At 48.9% G+C, this 19193-nt stretch overlaps 2 protein-coding genes across 3 annotated transcripts in view; one reads left to right on the plus strand and one right to left on the minus strand.

Moving 5' to 3' along the window:
- The first annotated feature begins 8882 nt into the window (after positions 1-8882).
- On the plus strand, positions 8883-16769 carry PCBD1 (pterin-4 alpha-carbinolamine dehydratase 1). The gene is made up of 4 exons (XM_075758948.1): positions 8883-8957; positions 11820-11951; positions 12316-12396; positions 12902-16769. Exons 1-4 carry the CDS (start codon positions 8955-8957, stop codon positions 12998-13000), a joined length of 315 nt encoding a protein of 104 aa, XP_075615063.1. The 5' UTR covers positions 8883-8954; the 3' UTR covers positions 13001-16769.
- SGPL1 (sphingosine-1-phosphate lyase 1) overlaps positions 14066-19193 on the minus strand; it is a 31795-nt gene continuing 26667 nt past the window's right edge. For both annotated transcript variants that reach the window (XM_075758947.1, XM_075758946.1), the window contains exons 11-14: positions 18945-19183; positions 18165-18311; positions 17559-17679; positions 14066-17460 (exon numbers count right to left, since the gene is read on the minus strand). In XM_075758947.1, coding sequence (XP_075615062.1) covers positions 17320-17460; positions 17559-17679; positions 18165-18311; positions 18945-19183 — 648 coding nt within the window. In that variant the 3' untranslated portion in view covers positions 14066-17319. The remainder of the gene's footprint in view (positions 17461-17558; positions 17680-18164; positions 18312-18944; positions 19184-19193) is intronic.

Consider the following 19193-nt stretch of genomic DNA (forward strand, 5'->3'; position numbering starts at 1 on the left):
GGAAAACACCAGGTGTTCGGTGAGGTCAGGAAACACTTCCAAGAAATGTAACTCCTCCTTCTTGGTTTTGAGGTTGTGCATACGATTTTGGCCAATTTAGGGTCATCTGTGTGCAGATTCAGCTACACCACTGGCAAAGTTAATTTTTAGTATGGAGAAAGGTAATTCAGACATCAATAAGTATTGATCTTCACTTTCTTTCCTTCGTGACCTGAGAGACATACTGAGATTACTTACAAAATGAGGATAATCATACGTTATTTATCTACCTTTGAAGAGGATCCTGTCCACTTTTTTCCTAAGGAAAATCACTTGGGATAAAGAGAGGAGCTGAAGTTACTACCCATCTTCTCCTTTAACCAAAACAAAACAGGGAGTGGCAGGAGAAGAGAAGAAAAGAAAAATATCAGCAAGGTCAGTTTTCACTGGGATGAGAAAGGGACTAGACAGGAAACTGCTCTTTTACTGTCACTTTTGGCTCCCGTTCCTGACGCTGAAATCCAAGAGCTAATGAAGATAGATGGGTTCATCCATGCTGTTGGGGTCTGGATACTAATGAAAAATATTTAATGGTCAAGAGCTGTCACAGGGTGCATTGATTAATTAGCAGAGTTAGGAGGTGAGTGACTCTACTGGCACATCAGCTACTAATAATAGAGCCCTGATCAGTCGGGGAGCGCATCCAAAAGGAAAACGAGGCAACTGTAGGCTCGCAGCTCACCTTCACTGCAAGCAACAAAGGCAGAAACTCTTCCAGAGAGCTTGCTTGCATCTCCCACCTCCTGCTAGGAAGGTGTGTGTCCTGGATGAGTCGCTACAGGGCCAGGCATCCTCAGGGAGGAACAGTGCCCCAGGGACAGAGGTGGTCCCTCTCCATCAACCCAAGAGCGTGGCTGCAGATCAGCGATGGGGAAGGTCAGCAGATAGGCACTCTGTTTCTCAAAGGATCTGCTGTTTTAAGCACTGCTTTTCTCTTTCTGCGAGGGGACCTGCAACCCTTTCAGACCTGCCCAAGAGACCTCAGCGCAGCCTCCCTATGCAACAATTTTCTGCCCTTCTACTTTTTGAGGATACAAACTTTTGCTGAGAATTGGGTCTTTAACCTCTGAGGTCTTGATTTCTCCTTGCCTTGGTTTCCTACCTGTACAAATAAAACCTCCCCCTCTATCCATTTCAAACATAACCTACTCAGAGCACAAAATCTCTCTCCCTGTGTGTCTACGGGGCCTGGGAAGGGGGCGGGGGGGGGGGGGAACCACCACAAAAAAAAACACAAGCAGCAGCTTGTTCTGGGGCTTTTCTACACTACTGGAAAACAAACCAAAAAAAGAATTAACAAAAGTGACTCCTGGGAGAGGAGAGCTGCACTTAAGATAAGCTTTCCAGGTGTCTGGAGGAGTGCAGGGAACGATGATGAAATAGCTATATCATATATACACACATTTGTTAGAGCACATACTGACACAGCTGGGAGACACTGACAGCTCTGCAGAGTAAGACTAATTTCCAAGCACCGAAAATCATCTTGGTGGAAGGCTTAGGAGTAAAAATTATCCAGCTAATCTGACAGAGTGGTCATAATTTCAGCATCTAACATCTCAGTAATGCCCAAGCCACAAATTATCGTTCTGCATCAGCCGAAAGCAGAGGTCTTAATGCTTTTTGTTGACACGGCAGACTTGATGGCTGGTTATAGTGATTTGGAAAATAAGACAGGTGCTTTTTGCACCGTGCTTACTGCCAACGGACACAGAGGCACAGGGCAAAGAGGGGAAAGATCCTGGCCTGTTCTCCAGTTCGTTGAAGTTTCCTCCAAGCTCTAAAATACCCTTTCTGGGGCTCTGTAAGGAAAAAAAAAAACAATTCCATGCTCTAAAGCGGAGCTGAACCTTCCAGCAGTGTACATGAAAGCAAGTGAAATAAAACTCAGTATACTATTTCTTCTGCTTAAACTAAACGTGGAGCAGATCTCAGGTTGCCTCTCAAATTTCTTCAGAAGATGGTATCACAAAGACAGTAAAAAACCTTCTACCCAACTCATCCCTGCTGGTTAGTTAGTTTTGTCAATGAGCCACATGCAACACATGACCCAGAACCACAGCAACTACAGTCTGATTTTTCTGGTTCATAGCCCATAATGCAAGTATTTTACAGCATTTCCTAGCAAAATCCTCTTTCCCAGCACTACTACAATGCTGTCACCAACATCTTGACTCTTCATGGTGCCTCAAGCAGACAGCAGCACCTGGTGAAAGCTATCTGGCTATAGGACATCGGCTCTGAGCTAACAACACGGGGCAGCTGGTGCCACCAAGCAACATCCTCCAGGAGTTCACAGCACCAGTGATTTTCCACTTCAGGTCAGAAACAACCACCTCCCTTTCTCCTTCCTCCCCACCGCCTTCAAAGCTTTGGTGTTGCAAGGTCACAAACCAAACCCTACACCAAGTAGCAATTTCCAAGACTAGTTCAGGGTACTACTCAACCTTCAACAGCACCTCCAAGGGGTGTGAGCAGAGGTCCGAGAGTAGAGGCAAACCATTACGAGTACCAGGTCCCTTCTTTTGAGCCCAAAGTCCTTCTGAGATACAGCTGTCGCAGGAGGGAGCGGAGGCGGCTGGAATTAAACGCAGCTCCGTTTTGCTGTAGCACATCAGCAAACTTCCAGCCCAGGCTGTGAATCAATGCCAGTTGGTAGTATTTCATCTCTCCCCTCTTTGCCATCCCTGCCACAGAAACTCTTTATCCTCAGACTTTGAAGCGAGCTGTTAGGTTATTTAATTTGCTACCCCCAACGGGTGAGGCACAGTGGCATTTTGGTGTCTTAAGATTGCTGCGTACACAAAATTTTTCCCATTAATTTTTATCCTGCTTCGAACAAACAGTGCAGACAACACGATCCAGTGGTCGTTCCCACTAATAGCAAGAACAAGCAAAGCAGATGAATTCATTTTGTAAGAAGCAGTACAAACTCATTAGGCTGGGGAGAAATAGAGGTGATAATATAAATAAGAGACTAACCTCATCAAAAGAGTATGTTTAAAGCTAACAATGAAAGCCAAAAATCAGCACTGCACCTGACGTGAATTTCACACAAGTTTCTGCTATCAGATTCAGTACCAAAAAAAAAAAAAAAAAAGGCAAAATTTGCCAAAGCATCTCCAGCAATCTCCCCCTACGCCTTGCTCCACGCCTGGATGTTACCCGTGCGTCCAGCAACGTGATACACTTCACCCAGCTCACCTACCGCCCTTCTGGGAAGGCTGGAGATGAAGCTGAGCACCCGCTGAGTGCTTGGACAGACTCCCACAGACAATCTGTGAGGGACAAGCACAGCCAGCAGCAGACCACTTATCACCAAAAAAATAAAATAAATCACTCCCTCTGCTCTCTCAGCCCTAATCTGAGAAAAAGTAAAATAAAATACTATAAAACATCTCCCAAAGGCAGCTCTGGGAAATAAAATTGACAACTCGACTGCAGAACAAAGCTCCTGGAGTTGGCCACGGTGCCCTCTACCAGCCTCACCGGGAGCCACGGCCCATAAGCTACCCACCCCTGTCTCCAAGGAAATCATTGCCTTAGCACATCCTTCTTCTCCACTCACCTATGACCATCTCCCATACATCACAGCCACTCTTTCCTTCTAAAGCAACCACACGTGTTAAATATCTCACTCATCTCTGAGCAACTGTTTTCAACCCATTTGCGTTTCAAGCCTGCCGTTTCTTTTTCTGAAGAAGAGCTTCTATGCCCAAAAGCTTGTCTACCTTCTCTGATCCTACCTTCTAATTCTGCCCAGTGAGAGATCTGTACAGACAGACCTCACCTTTACATCCACACCCTGGGCCCCTTTCCCGTCCCTTACTGGAAGGCCAGCAATTAGGAAGCTGGAAACAAAACCCAAGGACTTCCACGACTTGAAAACAGCAAAGACCTCTAGCAATCTGGCTGGAGAGACGTCCTCGATGCTTACATATCTACGGACAAGCATGCCCCGGGAGTGACACCGATGCTTTGGTGCACACCAAAGGATCTGGAGGTGTTTCTCATGAGAAACAATTTGGTCACGAAGGCCCAGCTGAAAAGTCCCTTTGCTGAGCGCAGCCACTCTTTAGCAGAGCCGATAATGTCAGCAATCACTCCTGGATTTGGGGATCAGATGGGTTTCTGAGAGCCCCAACCCCATGCCCTCCTGCCAGGGGCTGCAGTTTTAGGGAGCTCTCCCGTTTCTCAGCATTTTCCTGACCCCTAGTGACAAGACAGGGCTGTACAGCAGCTGCTTAACATGCAGTGCCCAACTCTCCCCGCATAAACAAGGAGCAAAACTCACTCTTTAAGATGGGAGAAAGGTTTCCAGATCCGTCAAGATACTCACCCTCCGCAACCCCTGCAAATTTGCCAGAAAATCCAAGCTGTTTAGCAAAAGAAACTCAAATTTGGACTGCAAGTCAGGAAACGAGCTGAATACAAGAAGTTTCCCTCGCACCGGGCTCCAGCTGTGCCCCGGGAAGTCGAGTTACACGATTAATCCATCAGCAGACTGGCCAAAGCAAGGGGTGGGGGGAAGGCAGTTTTGATGTATTACCTTCCCCCAGGGCAAACGCATCCTGTTGCGGGGAACGGAGAGGTCTCGGCGAGGCAGCAAATTGCATGATCTCACCGCCATCCACCACGGAGCAAACTCCTGGGGACCTGGAGGACAAGACCTGTGACACAGGAGTACATCGGCTGCCAGGGCCCCTGTTTTTGTCATGTCATTTGGTTTCAAGGACAAACACAGAACCACAGCAGGATTCAATGCAACATTTCTACACTCCCAGATCCTATGATATGACAGTGGACCGTCTTGCACGCAGCTGTGTCCCGCTTTGGTATTCATGTTTTCTACACATTAGAAGCAATCATGTCATTTTTATTGCCAATTTTTTCAGTCTAGCCCTCTCCAGCGGTACCTGCACGCTGCCTGACATCGAGGCCCTTTACCTAAAGCATCGTGTGAGCAGACCAGAGAAGCCCCAATTTGTACCAGCCCCCAATTTATATTTGTTCATTGTGCTGAGGCCAATTCCCAGCCCTCGCTGACTGTGATAAAACAGTGCTACAAGAAGTCTCACACAGGAATAATTAACGATTCGCCTCTATTTATCGGGCCCTTTTGTCAACTTAAACTTGTCACAACTGCCATAAATCCCCTCCAGCGCTAAACAAACTCTTTAATTAAATCTATTGTGCCACAAGAGCAATGCTTCAGATACCAGCAGAGTAGTCAATGATGAAAGAGTCTGGCCCACCCTGGCTTAAAACACCCTTTTTTGGGGGCTGAGGTTCAATCAGAGGATCATGACTCTGTCCCAAACTACTTGCCTAAATGCCATTAACATGGATGCAAACTCTGAAAATATATTCCCGGTGAATTCCTGAGGCACTGTAGCTGGTTAATTGTTTCCCTGCTGACTAAGCAGTTGTTCCCCCTCGCCCACATCACAGGAGGAACCTCAAAGCCATAAATACACGGACAAATCAGTCCCCAGCAGGCAAAAATCTGTTTCCCTGATCTCGTGGGTTGCTAAATCCTCCTGCCCTGGGTCTCCCCGTTCAGGGAAGAAGAGGTGAAGCATAGCACAAGCCCTTCTCCCTCCCAAACAGTGGGAAGAAGGAACGGGAGATGGTGCCTGACCTGAAGAAGAGCCAAGCGCATCAGTTCAAGGTGAAGCGAACTAACAGAGCACCCAGGATTTTCTAAAAGCCTTCTCTAAGGAGCAGGGACATCCTGACACAGGATCTAGTTCTCACCCTGTGTCCAGCTGCAGCCAGAAGCAGACCTGGGAAATGCAAGAACAGACCAAACACTCCTTTTTCCTGCCTTCATTTACTTTCACAGCCCAGGAAATCTTCACATGACGTGTGTTTTCTATTCAGTAACCCCACTGGGTCCCTCCTGCACAGACAAACCTCTCCCATGCAATGCTGAAGGACACCCACCCCTCTTCCAAAGTACAATATAAACCAAACAGCCAGCCCTGTAAACTGCACCTTGCTGGAGATAAAAAGACTCCTTCTGCCAGTGTCATCAGCAAACGTCCCGCTGCTGAGCCAGCGGCTCTGCTAACGGCCCCTCCAACGCAAACTTGCATTGCGGCAAACAAGATGGCAGAAGCCACCGCTTTCTTCGCTGGTTAATCCCATTTGCCTCGTGAGAGGGCCCAAAATGCAAAGTCAGAGTGAATTTACCGTGACTTGAACCACGCTACCGCTAACCCCGTGGGTCAGCGCTTCCCAAGGGACACACCTGCAGAAAGATGAGCACATTTTTTAATACTGTTAAGTGAGGAGCCAGCACAGACTGTGGGGAAATTAAAAAAAAAAAAAAAAGAAAAGAAAAGAAAAAAAGAAATCAAACCATGTGGGGAAAAAGAAAAAACCCAACACCCAAAAAAGCCACTTGTTGCTCTGTTGAAGAGTTTGAGTTCCTGCAGGGAGCTTCCCTCTCCTGGAAGCAGCAAGGATCATGCTCTCCACATCTCTGACTTGCAGCCAGCACTCCCAGAGAAGGAAGCCAGTATCCCTCTTCCCTCAAAGGGACCAGGAAAATGCTTCGGGGAACGTGAAATGAAAAAGGGCCGGGGGGAAATTCATAACAGAAGAACTTGGGAGATAGTACATGGATCTCAACCAAAGCAGCTTTCAGGGTCAGGTACATTTAGTTAAAAAAGTATTGACAAAATAAAAGCAGTAACGGTGTGTGATACGAGAGCTCCCTCCAAATACGCAGAAGCAATGCACGCATGTGGGTTTAGCTGCCATTGACCTAACCCGAAGCAGCACAGCTCTAAACTGGACAAGAGAGGGGAAAAAAAAAAAAGAAAAAAATTAAAAATCTGTTGCCAACGAACAAGCACACCCCCTACGTGGGATTGCAAACTGCTCTGAGCAAATACCTTGCCCAACATCACTCGATTAATCATTAAAAACATATCTAAAAAGAGTCCCATCTCAAAAAAGAAAAAATAAAAGCTGCACAGAGGGGGAGTTAGGGGTTCAGGTGCGGGAGTCAGCCAAAGCATGCCCCCAGCCACAATTTCACACCACAGGCCGAGGAAAATCACAACTGCCCTGCTGACACTTTTCAGCCAAGGCACATCCCTCTGCGGGAGATCTCTCACACGTAAGGCTAGCAGTTAAGGCTTGATTTATAACCTAGGAGAGAAAATGCCATTACAAAGGAGCTGGCTAATCAGCAGACACAGTATAATTAATCGTTTTTTCTCCTGATGTTCTCCAACCACAGAAATTCTCACCTCTAATGAGCTGAGGCGTCTGTCAGTTGCTCTGTACTGGCAGCACACATATCGGCAAGGTAAAGAGGATTGGCCCCACGCTGTGCTGGGACGCAATCCAACAGAGGGAAAGCGGGGTACCGCGAGAGATGGGGTATGCACTTCCTCCCCCATCTCCAAATCAACAGGGAGGCCAACAGAGGCACCGTCACCTCGTCACGGTGCATTCAGGCCCTGACAAGTCACCATCAAAACTGCCACTGTGTTTTCTTTGAGAAAACTGCAGCTGAGATCCCCTGAACACAGCCGTTATCCACAGCACCCGTATCTCCACCTGCAACTTCACGACAATATTGCTTCCTTTACCTCCTGCTTATGTCATTATTCACAGGGGCGCTTCCACTGGGGCTGTGCTGATGAAACTGCCGGTCCTGCAATTCAAACTTACCCCAAGAAAATACTCTGCTGGCCTTTGCCAACCTTACAAACAATCCCACCTCCCGATTTCATTGCTGGAAACCACACAGCACCCCTCCTCTTCTCATCCATATCAAAGCCTCCAGCTTCATATCTGCACACAATTATTTTCTTCTCAGGTGCTGCCTTGCTCTCCAAGTCTTTTCTCCCCGAACAGACACTCGGGGTCTCCCAGGACACAAAAGGTGCTCATTTTTCCCTTTCATTACCCTGGCAAACAAATCTATAGAAGGCAAAGAAGAAAAGGAAGAATTTGCTTCCCTCTAACTTGCCTGCTTGAGAAACAAATCATTTCTGTGGCACCCACAAACCCTAACAGTAGAAAACAAAACGTGCACAACAGTATATACAAGGGATGTATGTCACACTATACTAAAAAAATTTCCAGAATCAGTTGCTTCAAGGGTAAAGAAAGCCACGAGGGTATAGCGGGGTGCTGCATTTGTCTACCACATTCATCAGCATGGTACAGGATTGTTGTCAGCACTGGAAAATTGCCCATCACGTGAGCGGGTTTAACAGACGATGAGCTGCAGGACACGGGAACAAATACAGCAGGCCTGGCGAGCAAAAACACGGCGGGGAGCAGCACACGGCATCCGTGCACACACGGTTCCCTCGGCAACGGGAGAAAACACCTTAAAAATGCTCAGAAGCGCTGTGCCGCACACACTGCCCCCCCCAGCCCGGCTCTTGGTCCATGTGCTGCGATATAATCCAGGCTGTGCCCAGACAAGGCAGCCCTCAGCCTGGGATTATCACTGCGCAGAGCTCACGTATGTGCTCAGCCAGGACGACTGTCACACTTCATCACATGTGTTGCCAGCAGCATCCAGCGGTACCGGCTGTAGCTGCCCCTCTCCATCCCGTTCTGCCTTTTCCTTGTGCAACAGGTTTAAAAAAGTGACCCTCCAGGAGAGGGGCGGGTGGTTTGGGGGTGGACTCATCACTGCTTTGGCACGTAGGGGTTCAAGGAGACCCGTTTCAGCATCCCCCGCGGCCCCGTAGGTCCCCGCAGGCAGGTGACCCGCTGCCGGGCAGCGTTGGGAAAGGCACGGGCAGCAGTTCGCCGTGGGTGGACCCGGCCCCCTCGCCACGCCTCCCGCGGCACTGGACAAGCGCAGCTCCACCGGGTTACGGTACGGCGTGTACCACCCAGCCTGGACCGGGGACGGAGGCCACGGAGACCCACGGGCGATGGTAAGTCGCTGCTGGGAAATCCGGCTGTTGCTTTGCAGGCGACGGCAAAGGACAGGGCAGGGAGGTTTTACAGCGGCAGCTCCGGCCTCCGAGAAGAGGCAGGAGGAAAGGGAGAAAGGAGCAGAGCTCTGTATTACCATGGTTAATAAGTAACACAGGGAGCTCCGCCGGCTGCTGCTGAATTACCAAAGCCAGTGCTCTCCAGGCTCGGTTCCTCTGCGAGGGGGAGGGAAAGGGTCCATCACAGCAAGGCTGCGCTGCCAGCGTGACCCCCGCTCAAATTCTGCGTGGCAAGCACGACCCCCACGCGTGCTCCGTCTGCACGGCCCGTGCGACTCGCCCTGCCCAGCTGGAAATCAGCTTTGGCACGGCAAAAAGGAGCAAAAGGCCGTGGGGCCTCGTGGCGTACCTCATTCCAGCCCTGTTCCCTTCACCTTCTCCTAGGTGACAAGTCACCCTTAAAAAGGGACGATGTTAGTTTGAGCAGAGAGGGTTGTTTCATCTCCAGAAAGCCCAAAGCTCTCCCCGTTTCCCATGCTGGTTCCCTTCCCTTAGTTGCACAATGCAGCAACTTGGTTTCCTGCTGGCAAAAAAATACACCACCAAATCCCAATGCCTTGGCAGTTGAGAGCCAGCGAAAGAAAACAAAATAATTACATTTCCCTAATGAGAAGATTGTGTGTTAAAGGAGTAAGCGCACACGAAAGCATTAACGCGGTGTATCGACAAAACCAGCAGGCTGGCCAATGTGCTGGGGCGGAGGAGGAGGGCAGGGCAAGGGAGCGGGGTGGGGGGCACGGAGGGCGCTCGGGGCAGAGGGTCTGCCGCCGCAAGGCACAGCGGAGGAGCGGGCTTTCCTGTGGTCCGTTGGCCAACCCTCAGCCTGGCCGTGCCTCCGCAGGAGCTGGGCCTGGAAAAACCCCGGGGGCCCGTCCCTCCCACGTTGTTGCGACGCAGAAAAGGGTTCAGAGAACAATTAAACCACATCCCTCCCCAGCAGCCCGGTTTCTTGCTCTGCCCGGACGAGGCTGGCTCAGCACCCGACCCCCCCCCCCCCCGTGTCCATACCCCTCCGCTCCAGGCAACCAACAGCTCCGGCTTTACGCAGCCTTTCCTCTCTTTAGCACCCACACACAAGCAGGGGGTTTCAGCCCCTGGTCCCAAAAGTTGGCACAGCCCCTACCCCGTTCCCATCAGAGTCCCCCCCCTCCAGGGCAGCCCCCACGGGTGCCCCCCCGCCAGCGGCCCCCGTGCCTCCGTCCCCACGTTATCCAGTTGCTAAGCTACCCGCGCCCGGCTTATCACGCCATCAGCATGGAAGTGCAACGGCTGAGGGTTTATTGCGCTGAGCCGTGTTTACTTGCTACCTTCCCTCCAAACCTCAGGAAGGGTTGATACTAGCAAGGAAGGGGCGGGGGGGGGGGGGGCGAGGCTGGCAGGGGGCCATGCAAAACGCTGCACAAACTGAAGGGCAGCATGGCTGGTTTGCACGCTCGCAGCGAGGCCGGAGCACGCACGAGCGAGGAAAGCTTTCCCCGAACATCGTGCAAGAGGGAGAGGGTGCAGCTGCGATGACAGGGGGAACCATCCCACCGCCAGTTTCATGAAGTGCTCTGCAGCCAACAGCTTCCTCCGAGCATAAGGGTCACGGCTACCCAGACAGGTAGGAACCCACACAGCCCAGTGACATGGGAATAGGGCATCACCTTTCCAATCTTCCTCAAAACATGCAAAACCAAAGAACCACCCACAAAAACCATCAGCTCCATGGCTGCTGCTTTGGGTTTGTACAGCCTGTGAGTAGGTAAGCTATAGGAAAGGACAATTTGCCTTAGTAGCTCAGCTGTTTAAGATGCTACTCCTGAGCATCGAGGCCCAAGTGAAGCATCTCAAGGGGGTGCTGACCAAACCCCCGCAAGAACCAGTGGGCCGTATTTGTTGGGACTCGTATCTAACTTGCCACGCTTTGCTCTACAGCACGCAATGGAAAACAAATTGCAAAGAGATGTTGGTCTTTGTCACTGAGAAACAACAATCCTCACCACGATACGCTGGCTTGGATAGCCCCTATCCCCAAGAACTCCATTTTAGTTTCATCTTCGCCTATATTCACTCCCCAAAGCTAAGAACCACTGCTTCCCTGCCCCCTCTTAAAAAACAAGTAGGAGCAGCTCTGCCCAAGAGAGGAAGACAATGCTAAATCACAATCCCTCCCTCTGCCCTTTGTTACTCACAGACAGAAACAGCCTCTTAAACTCCATCGTAACATAAAGGAGACTGAAAAGGAAAAGGAGCTGAACTCCTATTTAGTGTGACTCATCTCTCTGATTCACACCACTTCTTTCTCCTCTAAAGCAGGCTTCCAGTGCAGATGACCTGCAAATAAAGCCCTCCCGCTTCGGGAAGGTTCTTGGTGAACCTCAAAAGCAAGCAATTCTCAGCTCTAGAAGCCATCACAGAGTTTCAGGGTTGGGGTTTTTTTCCCCGAAAATTACACGTAAGGTCTTTGGGAGCTTAGCCTCACACATTCCTTAGCACCTCAGGTTATAATGAATACATATATACACCAGTAAGACGGCAGGTGTTGCAGGTGAGAGGACAGTGACAAGCTGGACTCCACTTGACCTAGGCACACGCAGGATGCACCCAAGGCAGGGAGTACAGGACAGCATTGATGATATCCCCCATCATCAGCACCACCAAATCAGGTCCGCACACACACCCTAATCCTCCCCCCCCCGCCACAGCTGCCTCCACGGACCCCTAACTCCACGACCCACGGGATGCCTCGCTGAACATCCGCTTCATCCTACCTCCGCCACACTGATCTGCTCTTCTTCCCTTTCCTTTCTGTGGTGACAGGCAGGAAAAGCTCACAGGCTGAGCACGGAGGAGAGGGAGCAGCTGCTGCCGAACCTGAGAGCCGTGGGGTGGAACGAGGTGGAAGGCAGAGATGCCATCTTCAAAGAGTTCCACTTCAAGGATTTCAACCGGGTACGCGGTTTTACAAAGCAGGAGACCTGGTTTGCAGAGCAGGGAGTCCCATTTGCAATGCTCAAAGAAAGCCCTCCGTGTTTCTCCTGAAACGTTAACGGCTGAGCAAGATAACTGGCCCAAGACACGAAAGCGCTTGACCCAGTACACAGTTTGCCTGGGAAACGCTCCCCCAAAAAAAGAGAATAACCCATAGAAAACCCACAGAAAACCCCAACAAAGATACAGAACATCCCAGGCCTTGCATTTGGTTGGGTTACCCAGAAACATGTTGTGTAAAATTAATAGTAATGGGGCGAAAAAATAATGTATTTTGCAGGGTAAGTAGTTCAGAGCTGATTTTTCTTCTTACTCCACTGGGCAGGCCTTTGGCTTCATGACCAGAGTGGCTCTACAGGCAGAAAAACTGGACCACCACCCCGAATGGTTCAACGTGTACAATAAGGTAAGAACCAGGGATGGTGGGGGCAAACAGAGCTCTTCAGGGAGCAGATCCCCTTTTTCATGGCATAAAAGAGCAGCAGCAAGTCCTGTTCAGACCAACGGGACCTCACCCCTCAGGCGTATCACAGCCAGCCTACAGCTATCACTCACACATCTTTTCCTCCTCCCAGTAGCTGCCTGTAGGCCAGCACCAGGGTTGGGTTTTTTCCAGTATCAGAAGTAGCAGCAAGGGAAAAAGCTTCTGGGGAAAGAGTTGAAAAGTGGGTATAGCTGGCTTCAGGGGGGACAGTGAGGGCTTGTGGCCAGGACGAGCTGTAGGAAGGAGAAAAAAACCAGGCGAAATGCCAAAGCCCCTCTTTCCCCCACCCCAGGAAATTTTGCTAACAAGTCTGGAGAAAGCGATAGCGCTACCTGCCTGATCAGATGCGAACTGTCTGCAGCACTGGGGGAAACCGTTCCTGCTCTGTCTGCCAGCAACACTGGGTCAGTCTGTCTGTCTGGTTTAGGTTCACATCACCTTGAGCACCCACGAGTGCGGAGGCTTATCGGAGCGAGACATCAACTTGGCCAGCTTCATCGAGCAGGTTGCAGCTTCTCTCTCCTGACTAGAGAGACATACATGAAGCCAAAAAAAAAAAATCAACTCTGCTGCTGCCACAGCCCGCCTCTCGCCTGGACGGCAACACCTAGAACCTTCTCCCGCTTCCAAGCTAGTTCCTGGATCCAGACTGCCTAACGCCGCGCCAAACTCCCCGCCACAGCTCAGACGGATGGCCACCGCGCACATATCCATCTCTGATCTTGCCGCTTCCATTCTTAAACCCTTTGTCACCGTACGCTACCAGCCTGCAAACTGCTGAGCCTCCGGGGCTTTCGGCAGACGTGCCCTTTTACCAGGAGTGACGTTACACAATTACACCAGTAAATCCTTCCAGAGCCCAACCCCATCCAGCCACTGTGTTATTGCTTCTTACCTACAGAAATATGCTTTCCACCTAAAACGTGGTGTGTGAACCCTTTGGTTTCTCTAGAACATCCCAGCAACTGTCACGTGCAATTTGGTTATTACCGTAACCTCTCCCGAGCAGTATTATAAAGCAGGCACGTGATCTCACCCCTGTTGTAACCAGCCCTTAGTAAGATACCAACTGAAAATGTTTACAATAAACGTCTTGGTTAACCTGGTATCAGTTTGGAAGGAGGCCTCACTGTCAAAATTACGCCAACAGGTTTTCCCCAAGGCAGGTAACTGGCCTGACTGCTCTCAAGAAGGTGCTTCTGCCACGGAAAAGCTTCTTGACGAAGCAACGCGGAGAAATAGCACATGCCTTCGCAGGCCTGCGCCTCAAAAGCGAACGGGGTCTGAAAGAGAATGAGATGATCAAAGCCAGAGCAGATCAGGTCAAAACTGCTTGTGCTAAAATCAGAAGCGTACCACAGGCGAGGCACAAGCACAGGGAAGGCACAACCAAAAGGCACAAAAGCGGCAGTTGTAGGTGGATTTGGGGGTGTGAGATCTTCGTTCCAGTAACGACGACCTCGGAATTCAGGGAGTCTGCAGCCAAACTGCTGCGTTTTCAGCACAACAGGAACAATTGGCTGTGAAACCAAGAGTAGCTGTTTTCAGCAAAACAGTCTGGGAGAAACACTACTAACACCCAGTTCAGATATTTTCTTTTTTTTTAACCCTTTAAAGTTCCATAAAGTATTAAGAGAAAATCCATAGCTCTTAAATGACAATTTTCAGCATCCTTGAACATCACAGGTAAGACGTAGCCACAGACACCACCTTTATATCTTGACAGAATGAAAGAGCAGCCCTCAGGCAGAGTTAGTAAGATTCATAAACCACTCTCCCTGCCACAGGCTAGGCTGTGCACGAGCAAAAACCAGGAGCAACAGGTCCCCACATTCATTCAAATGAGCATTGAAACAGGAAAAACAATCAAAAATGAGCCTAGATAGCTAAATGCACCATTTTAATACAAACTAGGCCCGTTTTCACCATCTCTTCAGCTATTCCGGCCTACAGTTTTACAGTGGCATATTCGAGCAATACAGAATACTGCCATTTGTTCATTAAAAAGTCAATGTGTATTTATTGGGCAAGATATTATCGTGTCGTACGCAACCCTCCCACTCCCCCAAGTCATCAGAAAAGTGCAGATGAAATCCATGGCACGAAGACGCACAACTCTTCTTGGTCCATCCCACTGGTTATTCTTCAGTCTTAGTACCTAAGAGCACGCAAATCCCTTGGGAGCGCTTTGTACACGCAACAAACTTAGCGCCTCGCTTGGAAAACCTGACAGTCAGAAATCCCGCAGGAATTAGTCGTGAAGATCCCTCCAGGTCTAAAGTACCATCCAGTTTCAGATCATAATCCAGTCCATAAAATTCTTCTTTTTTTTTTCCTCTTTTAAATAATCATACAGCCTGTTAATCGCACCGTTTTCCTAAGACCATTTGGCATGATAAAGGAGATTACATGTTAGATGACAAGGATGAATATAGCCTATACACCAGTAAATTACAGTGGCCTATTCCTGACCAGAAGATTACATTTACAGTATAAAACAAATACACATAAAATAATTAAACCCACAAATATTACTAGTAAGTGAAGCCCAGAAAGAAATACATTGACTTACAAATAACATCTTCAAATACATCCAAAAACATGAAATGGAGCACTGATCTGTTCGATCCATCTACCTCCTCGGAGGAGAACGCAACCAGGGAAGAGGAAGAGGGAGTTTTTCTCTCCTTAACCCCACCCCAATCCATCCCCCCCTTTCTTTTAAAGCAGAAACAAAAAGAGTACCTCCCTTTTTCCGTTTTGTTTTTGTTTTTTAAATCTCGGTTCGAAAGAGAACCATCACAGTAGCCAGACACTTAAGACTGTCTCCAAAGTACAGCAAACTCAGAGTTGCTGTAACGGTCACATTGGCGAGACATTAACAGAATAAATAGGTCCAACAGAAACGCTGACTGCCAGAGCTGGTAACACCATCAAGAGACTTAGCAGGCAATTCAAATGCGATGTTTTCAAAAGGGCTCAGAGACATGCATGAAGTCATCAATTTAAGGGTAGATGGCCAAAATACTTTTTCTCTCCTAGCACTGAGAATAAACCTGTTAAAAACCAAGTATTCTTCCCACAATCACTGGGCCCAAGGCTACTGCAACTGGTTTGTGCAGTGGCTGGTAAGTAACCTTCTCATTCCGTAGAATTATTCTGCAAGTGTGTGCTTCAGCTGTGCTAAGCCAGTGAGGGTCAGCTTCGGGCTAACAAGCCCACTACAGCAGCCACAGATGCCTTCGGACGCCCTGCACAAGACTCCGCAGACGTGCCACGAAGTCATCTCCCAAGTGTCGAACTCTGCCCGGGAAACTCACGGTAGCATGCAAAAAGCCAGGAGGAAAGACATGGGAAAGCCCTGCAGGAGCGACTCCACCGCTGTTTAATAACTCAAGAGATTCTAGCTTGTCCTTAAGGCCACAACTACCTCACAAGTTACCCCAGGAAAATTCTCTCGCCGTAAAAACAGCGGAGAAAAATAGGACGGGTGAGCCATACACCTGAGGCTTGAATACCTCCAACTTGCTGTATCCTATCATCTACCTCTCAGAGCTCTGCCAGCATCTCTGTAATACTTGGAAGCAACTTGGCTCGATACAACTACTATTCTACCTTATAGGCAAGCTTACTTTCTCTGGGGCCAGTCTGCCTTTGAGGTGGGGTGGTTGGTTTTTTTTCAGTATAGTACCACAAGGAAATGACCGCAGCAACAGCTGAACCCTCAAACCCTCCCCGGCATCCCACAAAAAAAGCCAGAGAAGCGTCAAGGCACAATGGTGAATGCCCTTTTGAGAATGTGCCTTAAAAGAATCAGTGCAAAGAGCAGAGGTTACTACTATTACAAAAGTCACCTTTTTTATACTAAAAGATCATGGTAAAAAAAGGTCAGCTTTGGCGCCATCCGTTTGCACATCAAGTCCCCAGCCACGACACGCGCCAGGGCCTGACTGACTCTACCACAGCGTTGTGAGATAGTGCAAAACCTTCAAGTTACAAACAGCGAAATCACTGGTTTGCACATCCCTCCAGAATCGTGCAAGGTACAAGCAGCACTCTAGGTGGTAAACGCATGTCTTCTAGAAGAGGCAGGGAAGCAAAACAGTTACTACGTACCTAGGATTCTCAGTACCATCTGGTTCCTCTCCCTACACCACCCGCTTGGTTTCTATTTCTGCTGTTATTCAAACCAAGAGATTCCAGAAAAGGATTTTGTGTTGGGGTTTGTTTTTGTTTTTTTTCTTTCTTCCCCTCAGTAGATATTGATTGCAGTCTCGCTGAGATCTCAGAGGGGATTTCAAAAAAGAGTACGTGACCATCTTCCCTCTGCCAATTTATCGGCTCTGCATTACATAGAAGGCTCCCAGCACAGTCTGTTAAATGCCGTATCTTGGAGGAATACTCAAAAGAAAACAAAATATACAATTTATTTTCTACCTTCGACTTCTGGGAAGATTGAAGCTTTGGAACACAACATGAGAACTCAAATCTAACACTTGGCTGGACACCAGCTGAATACCAGGTCTGAGGAGAACAAACAGCAAGGAATGAAGTGACACGCAGAATACCTGAGGAATTTGGAGTTGTGGAATGGACATTCAATTCACTATCAATAGTCATGATGAAAATAGACAGGGGAAAGGGAAGAAAAGCCCTAAAACTAAAGTTGGGCATGAAAACAATGCAGATTTCAGAACAGACTAAGACAAGAAAGGAAGTTTTCAAGATCAAGCCACCATCAGACCTGCAATTGTAGGGACAAAGGCTTACTGCAACATCTTCCCCTAGGAAACCTTTAGAACCACCCCAGCGCTAGCTGGCAAGGCACCGATTGTTGCACTACAGTCAGCGGTGGCCGGGAGAGCCGTTCATGTGCTTTTCACTGCAAGGAACATCCGTGCTGTAGAGGCCGTCCAAATATGCCTGAGAAATCTCCGCTACCAAGCTCCTGTCTGGGACGGACTGGGCCATTCCGTAGATGGCTCCCTAAGCAGAGAAGAGGCGGTCGTTATATAGGGTCGTCAATGCCATCAGAGAAACACGCTCAGCCCAAACACACCCTCACTATACACTGGCCTCCTTACCATGCCTGTGGTCTTGGCGTTGAGGTCCTTCATGATCTCCTCAATGCTGTCTTTGACGTCTTTCAGGAACTGTTCAGCAACACCGGACTTTGTGTGCAACTGTGTAATGCAGAGATGAATGCTGGGCGGGCAGGGGAGAGGGGAGAGATTAACCATCTCAAGTATCTACGGCTCCACATTTTCTGAGCAACCAACAGCAACTTAATCCTTCCCTGACCAGCGATCCGTGTACCTCCTTAAAACAGCATTTCAGCAGTATAACGGGGTAAAGGCGATCCACTCCCTTCCAATTAAAGGTAATCCTTGCAAAATACTCAATAGAACCAAGCTGCAGAGAGTTCAGCTCTTCCTTTTACAAAACAGCAACTCCCCCTTCCTTCCTGACTTCACCATACACAGTTAAAGGCCTATAATTTTCTCACCTCATACCAGGTATGACAATCAACAATCACAAAAGTAATTTCTTTTCTGCAGAGGAAAGTCTACACGCAATTTATCAGGTACAGACAACACCACTCAGCAAATCAAGAGAGCTACGAGGCCTGAAGACAATGGTCTTGCATACCCCGGCTATGCACATCACTCCACTGGTCTCCACAAACTCACCTTGATGGGAACTGTAGGACATTTAAGTTCCATCCTTTTGCAGCTAAGAAATTAGATAATCGATAAATGTCAAAAACATCCGAACCAATGGAGAGGACAGAAACCTCAGGTTTCCCAAAAATGAAGATGCTGTCAATTTTTCTCAACCTTAAAAAGAAAAAGGAGAAAAAAAAAAAAAAAAGGAGTGACTAACCAGGGTTACAAGGGCCTGACATTCTGTCCATCTATCTGGAGCCTTAAAGGAAAAGGTACAGAAGGGAACAGATGACAGCAAATCCCCATCAAAAAAGAAATAACCACGCAAGCAGCCCAGGCCGTTGGGACTCGCAAGAGGACTCAGGTCGCTAGAGGCCCAAAAGTCAAGCACACTCAGGAAGAGACGGAAAAGTGGGAGGACAGAGAGGCAAGGGAAGACAGAGTAGCAGAGAAGATCAGCTTATCAGCTTACACAGCAACCCCAGCACCTCAACAAGAGAGAGTATAACCCTTCTTTCATCATCGTCACTAAGGCCTTCCAGACTCAGCCATAGCTGAGGCAGAAGAAACTCTCGAAGCCAAGTCAGCCAAATAAAGCTGCCTGCACCCCTCCTCTCTGCGCCTCTCAGCTATCTGGCACAGGGCAGGAACCAGACATACACAAAACATCTTCTCCCATAACTGCCTGGTGGATCCTCACCCAGCAGGCAACATGCTATTAGCTTGTCCAGGGGCGGGGGAAAACGTTGGCAAAAAAACAAAAGGAATTTGGGGTCCAAAACGGGGTTAAAGGCAAGCACGTACTCTGCTTCGAGGAAACGAGCTGTTTTAATGATCCTCTTCGTAGCCTCAACGTAGCCCGATTCCCCTATGTGCATCAGAGTTGCCCAGCACGCGGCTATGATTCCACCAGGCCTGGAGCCTGCCATGGAGGGGGAGGCGTATATGCCCCCTTGCCAGTCGGGTGCTATGAAGAACTGGTAACTCCTGTACTTCTTGTCGCTGTACAGCACCACCGAGGAGCCCTTGGGAGCGTAGCCATACTGCAAAGGA

This window comes from Balearica regulorum, chromosome 7 (genome assembly GCF_011004875.1).
Source record: "Balearica regulorum gibbericeps isolate bBalReg1 chromosome 7, bBalReg1.pri, whole genome shotgun sequence".
Classification (NCBI taxonomy): Eukaryota; Metazoa; Chordata; class Aves; order Gruiformes; family Gruidae; genus Balearica; species Balearica regulorum.

What these genes read in the sequence shown, in the direction of transcription:
- PCBD1 (XM_075758948.1), top strand. An exon ending in ACTTCAAGGATTTCAACCGG is followed by an intron (nt 11,952 to 12,315) that starts GTACGCGGTTTT and finishes TCCACTGGGCAG; the next exon opens with GCCTTTGGCTTCATGACCAG. An exon ending in GGTTCAACGTGTACAATAAG is followed by an intron (nt 12,397 to 12,901) that starts GTAAGAACCAGG and finishes TGTCTGGTTTAG; the next exon opens with GTTCACATCACCTTGAGCAC.